Below are 6,024 nucleotides of genomic sequence, written 5' to 3'. Positions count from 1 at the left end.
CGCGATGCATATGTACCAAAATCATAACGTAAAAAGTTTGGAATCAAATCTGCTAAGGTCTGGAAACGTATTAAAAATGTTTTTTAAAAAACTATTTTTCTGTTTCTGAAATTGTTTCACTTCAATGTGCAAAAATGCTTACAATAAAAACTACATAGAGATTATGTCTGTTATTACGGGCTTACATTTAAGTTCTCGACCACGATATTACGAGCAACCCGGTTAACCTAACTTATATGTACACACCTGGGTGTATACGATATTAATCAAATGAGTAAATCTCATAAACTATTTGTAATATTGGTATCAAATTTTTTTGTCTTCAGATCAAATCAAAAAATAACCTAAGAATTGTTACGGGATTTTTGATCGGTCCATGTAGATTGCATAACCACTTAATGAAGTTAGGAACGCAATCTAACTCAGACTGTAGATACTGTAGCGAAAAGAAAGAAACTGCATACCACGTGCTTGGGGAGTGCCCAGCACTGATGCACAAGCGGAAGAAACACCTAGGAGGGTATTTCATGAATCATAAAGATTCAAGACTAAGAAAGATAGGCTCTATCTTTCTTTCATTAAAGAAATCGGACTTGGAAAAACACTCTAATCCGACTAGGGGGCAGAATAGATCTTTTAGGTCGCAGTGAACTATCCATTTTCTTAATAGTATTTGCAATGTGGTGCAAAATAATATTATATCTTGAGATCATGTGGTAATCTTTGTGCAAAAAATAAAAATATGTACTCATGTATCCTTTTTTACCATAATTAACAACAAACGACATTTTGAAATATAACTTATAATTTCTTTAAAAAATATTTATAGATTATCTAAAAATTACTTGAAGTGTTTTTCACGACAAATTTTTGTTTTTAAGTTGGCTTTCGTTTTTTCCATTGATTTAGTTAACAATAAAAATTCAGCTAAAAAACATTCTCACTGCAATCCATATCCTTAATATATTGTGGAACCGTTGGCTTGTGCTGAAAAAATTTTAAATTGAAATTTTTAATAAAGTAAATTAAAATAGATATGAAAAAAAATAGATATTAAAAAAAATGCGTATAAAAAACTGTCAACAATATCTAAGGAAATGAGTTCAAAAACCCTTCCGCTTGTAAAAGACTGACCCATACATGTGTATGCACATAACCTATAAATGTGATTTATTTTATTTATTCACTAGACTAACGAACAGACGTGTCTATATCAGATGATTTGGATTAACGAATCAGTGGTTGATCTGAACTATATGGTATATAATACAATTTTGAAGTTTCTTATTTTGTCCGGATTACAAGTGAATTAGAATTGTCGAAGATTTGAATTTGGAAAGACATACTAAATATATATTCTATATTTCGTATACTTACACATTTTAAATAAAATGTTTTTGTCATTTGACGATATAAACGATATATAATTTCTTACCTTACATACAACGTTCATGTTTTGACTAAAGCCCAATTTACAACTTTCGGGACAATATAATGCGAAACTAAATGTGAATGGATCATTTAGTAATTCCTTTGGAAGTGTTCCCAAAATCTCCAAATCTCCAGAAAAAAAGCAAGAGAAATATTTGCAAATACTATTAGATGCGGAAACTTTAAAAACGAAGGTGATTTTGGGTGGACGTGAACGTTGCGGAGCCATATTGTGACCGCATAAATAAAGTACATCTTCACATTCGAATAATCTCTTAGTTGAATAACCAGCTATAGATGCTATCAATACTACTGCAATAGCGACGCCAATTGCAGCAAAGCTCGGTTCACCTTTGTCTTGTTTAGATTTTCCAATAAAAACACCTTCAACTTCAACAGAGCAACACCATTTGTTATCGGAAATAATATTACTAATGATCTTTTTATTTTTAAATAACTTCACTTGATTTAACCAAGTCAATCCAAATAATATAGCAGCCATATGGTCGTCACTCGGATTATCTAGACGAATGATTTGTAAGTAATACCTTTTTAGAATTATCTCAACTTCCTGTGGTTTAATATCCAAAGGTAAATAAGTATCACTCTGATGGGCACGCCAGTGATGAAGTATAGTACCAGAAAATGAAGGCAGATATCCGGCTCGAATTAATATATCTATTGATTGGTGTAAAATTTCAACAGCGATTTTCTTACGCATACTAGTTACAGTTCCACGTGTAATTCTTAAAAAATTTGTATATTGGTCCCAAAGCACTGTGTCGACGATATTACTTAATCGTGTCGAGGTACGTCGTATACGATCGTAATGCCAAACATTCACGGTACTAACCGATTCTAAAAGTAGTTCGTTGGGTAACTCTAAAAAAGTAGGAGGTCTTTCTATAGATTTATTTAAGGATTTTGCTGTCATCTCATCATATGCATCAAACTCATAATACGCCATCTTGATTTATTATTAGAAAAGTAAAGCCTAATTACTATGTATTGTAAATTTATATTTTTGTTTAAATCATGCAAAAAATTTTTATTTCAAATTTTATTAATAATTCAATTTCTAACAAATATTAAATACAAAACAACAATTTTTATTTTTATTTTTGTAGAAAACAAATTTAAACTTAAATCATTGTTTACTCAATCATACATCTAAGTTAAATGATATAATCGGTCTAATTTAACCTATTCTACAATTAAACATATAAGCAAATCCACTACTAATAGTATGAAGCGAATTGGTGTACTCATAAAGGCATAATTAAACCACAGTCGTTTACTACTCCTATTGTGGTTCAATTGTATAGAATACATTAAACAGTAACACGGTCGTGTTTTTAATCTATTTACCTGCCGGGAAGAGTGATCTTAACACACGTTTCGTAAGGCACCACAATAAACGCTCCATTGCCAGTACCAATTGAAGCTATACGTTTAGATAAAGTGTCCTCTATAGGAGAGAGCGAAGCCTATCTAACTCCTCTGATGTTTTTTGGGTCACAACTACCCGATTGATAAATATAAATGTTAGATTGGTAGTTTAATCGAGCATTAATCTTTTTAAAAAATATCCGCAGGCACTATGTATGTATACTTTTGTTCACCGGAAGAAATGCTGTATATAGTAGTGCACTGAGAGAGAGACACATGAAAATATGACCTAAGTAATCACAAAGCATGGCATTTAATCAAGCATTTAATAATAACCCGCGGAGATCTATATATCAGATAATATGAAAGAAATTACAAATACGAATGCATAGGTAAGGATATGGTTGGATAAAGAAAGTGTGAAAATAGAGAGGATTGTTTGCGAACAATAGTGCATTAAGAATGGGTGGAATTTTAATTGAAGCTAACTTCGCCCAAGGTAGAGAAACCTAGCCACTTCAACGAGATGTATCCAAAGATCTATTGAACTTTATAGCATTGAGTAGTGTTATTAGGTTGAATAGATTGCAGGTAATCCACAATTCTATATATATACCGTTTTCGTAATAGAATGAAATATGTAAGTTTAATCATTAGTGCATGTTGCGTATTATATAAATGTATTTTAAATAAAAAATACATCTTCAGTAAGACCTCTTCTAACATTAGCAGGTCCTCAACAGATGATATTCTGACTTTCATTCGAAATAAATAGTTAAGTCTACTACATTTCATAACAATAATTAGTTACGTAAACAACTAGTATTTATTTCAATCAAACTTAACTGATATTTTTAAATACTTTAATACATTTTAATTTATTTAAAAACATATTTTATAATTATAAATTAAAATTAAATTTTTCAATATTCATAAAATGCTTTTTTATTAAATTTTATATAAAAATATTTTTGCTTAAAAAACTCATATAAATCTAACAACGAATGCGCATGCATCCACCTTCATCAATAGATTTTTCGATACTGATCATACAGAAATGTATGTAAACTAATAATACGCTTTATTCACCACATAGATTTGAAGCGATTGCCGTACATCTTCCCTTATCCATAGATTTATCGCTACTGTTAATTTAGAATAGAAAAAAAAATACCGTTGACAATGCCTTTTTAACAATATCCGCAATAAAAACATTGATAAGGGTCTTTCTGCCATTAATGATATTGGCGCAAAAGTTCCCTTTTATTCTTGGCGCTGATGGTGTGATAGTAGTGTATTTACATCACTTGACATTTAGTTTCTAGAAAAAACATCAGAAAAAACTATCTAAAATGCAGAAAAGAGCATATTAATATAAACATAAATAACGCATTTCTTAAATAATTAAACTGCATTTTGTATACTTATTTACTAACAGTGATTTTTATTTGAAGCTTCAATAGTCGTCTTCAAGCATTTGTAATGCCGCCATACGGACATTCATCAAACCGAAAGGCTTATTTAGTAATTTTATATACTATAATGTATTTTTAATAAATGCTGTTGATGTAGATCGACAGGATCGTTGTGTAATTATTTCCAAATACATGTATTTTTAAACTGTTTATTTAATAGTATTTGCACTTCGCGTTCTTATTGAGTTCTGCATATAACACTCCTTTTCTGCACAACACAATTACGATTTTAACTTGACATCTAGAGCTCCAAGAAATCCATTCCGTAGGTATGCATCATAGTTGCTGATATTTATCTATTTTTACATCAATGTTTTAATAGTTAATTGCTTTGCCGGTCTTAACAATATCAGCAAGTGCCAAGTTAGCAACGTTACTGGAAAACACAGGGTTGTATTTACAAGTTTTAGAGTTTAGAAGTTTAACTTTGATTTCAAATTTCTTAAAATTATTCTATTCCATTTTTATGTTTTTTTTTTGCTATTGATAGCTTGATTAATTCTCTATTAGACATATTTGCGTGCTATATTGACCCATATCTATAATTTTCTAAAAATAAATTTTTTCAAAAAAAGTCATTTTTTTCAATTATTTTCTTTATAATTTGAAAAATACAATCCAGATATCAAATTGGAGTATACCATTTGAAAAATCTTTCAAAACTCTACAAGAATAATGCCTTTTATGTTAGTTTAATTTATTATATTAACTTAAATAATATCATTCTTCAATCATAATTATACGAGCGCTAGTATAATTTTGCGTTGGTATAATATCATATGTTTTAGTACAATTTATATTTTAGTATTCTGAGTATTAATAAAACCCTCTTTTTTTAATAAATTGTCAAGTTGACAAATGATCATGACAAATAAAATGCATTTTTTTTTATATACACAATAAAACCCTAAACAGCATAATAACGAATTGGTTGAAACAAATTGGCAGCACTTTTAAAATATGTCATATACTGGTTTTTGACAAGTGTTTTTTGTTGTGTTGTGTACAATATATAATATAAAAATTATAAACACTTAAATTAATTAAACTGAATTAGAAGACATGCGAAGCAACAACAATTCTCTTAAAATTTTCAAAGTAATGTTTTACTCGCAAAAATTTTTACTTCTAAGTTTTAGTGCAGCCAAATTCCAAAATGATTTTATTGTAAATGTTCACTGAGAACATGTAATAAACTGGGTGGATAACAATAAATATCTAGGCATCAAACATGTTCAACTAAAAAGAATTAACTGTGCCAAAATTCTTCATCACCTTCAAATGCTATACAAAAATGAAAATCTCAATGCTAAGAACAGGAACCTCATATATAACTAAACAATTCGAACGTCACTTCCATATGGCTGTATAGCAAGGTCTCAAACATTACTATTCGCCAGCTAAAAATTGCACAAAGCCAGGCCCTGAGAAAACTCCTCCGGCACATCAAAATTGTTACGTTTAAAAAAATACATAAAGGATAGAGTACTGAAACTATTTAGGAAAACTGACAGGATTACCAACTCCACGTTATCGATTCTCAGAATGGTTACAGATCACTCGAAGAGTTATGTAGATCTGACGTCAGTTATTGCTTAGTGTGATGAAGTGATAAACAACAATCCAGTCATGGTGTAGAGAGAGATAATGAAGAAACCAGTTAATAAAGAGTAAAAGTGCTCAAGATAATAATTTATATAATTATTAAATATTAAAACATTTAGTACCA

At 29.7% G+C, this 6,024-nt stretch overlaps 1 protein-coding gene across 1 annotated transcript; it reads right to left on the bottom strand.

Annotated features, from left to right (window-relative positions):
• Positions 1-825: 825 nt before the first annotated feature.
• LOC119681697 lies at positions 826-2,473 on the bottom strand. Its single transcript, XM_038094956.1, has 2 exons — positions 1,436-2,473; positions 826-987 (listed from the first exon to the last, which is right to left on the bottom strand). The coding sequence occupies exons 1-2, from the start codon at positions 2,396-2,398 to the stop codon at positions 928-930; spliced, it is 1,023 nt and encodes a 340-aa protein (XP_037950884.1). The 5' UTR covers positions 2,399-2,473; the 3' UTR covers positions 826-927.
• Positions 2,474-6,024: the final 3,551 nt, after the last annotated feature.

This window comes from Teleopsis dalmanni, chromosome 2 (genome assembly GCF_002237135.1).
Source record: "Teleopsis dalmanni isolate 2A chromosome 2, ASM223713v2, whole genome shotgun sequence".
Lineage (NCBI taxonomy): Eukaryota > Metazoa > Arthropoda > Insecta > Diptera > Diopsidae > Teleopsis > Teleopsis dalmanni.
The sequence above is the reverse complement of the archived record's forward strand: the minus strand, read 5'-3'. Positions and strand labels throughout refer to the sequence as shown.

Bases quoted from the DNA above. Each gene is read 5' to 3' on its own strand.
- LOC119681697 (XM_038094956.1), bottom strand. From the start codon at position 2,398: ATGGCGTATTATGAGTTTGATGCATATGATGAGATGACAGCAAAATCC. The intron at 988-1,435 runs GTAAGAAATTAT...AAATTTTTTCAG, and splicing joins ACATGAACGTTGTATGTAAG to CACAAGCCAACGGTTCCACA.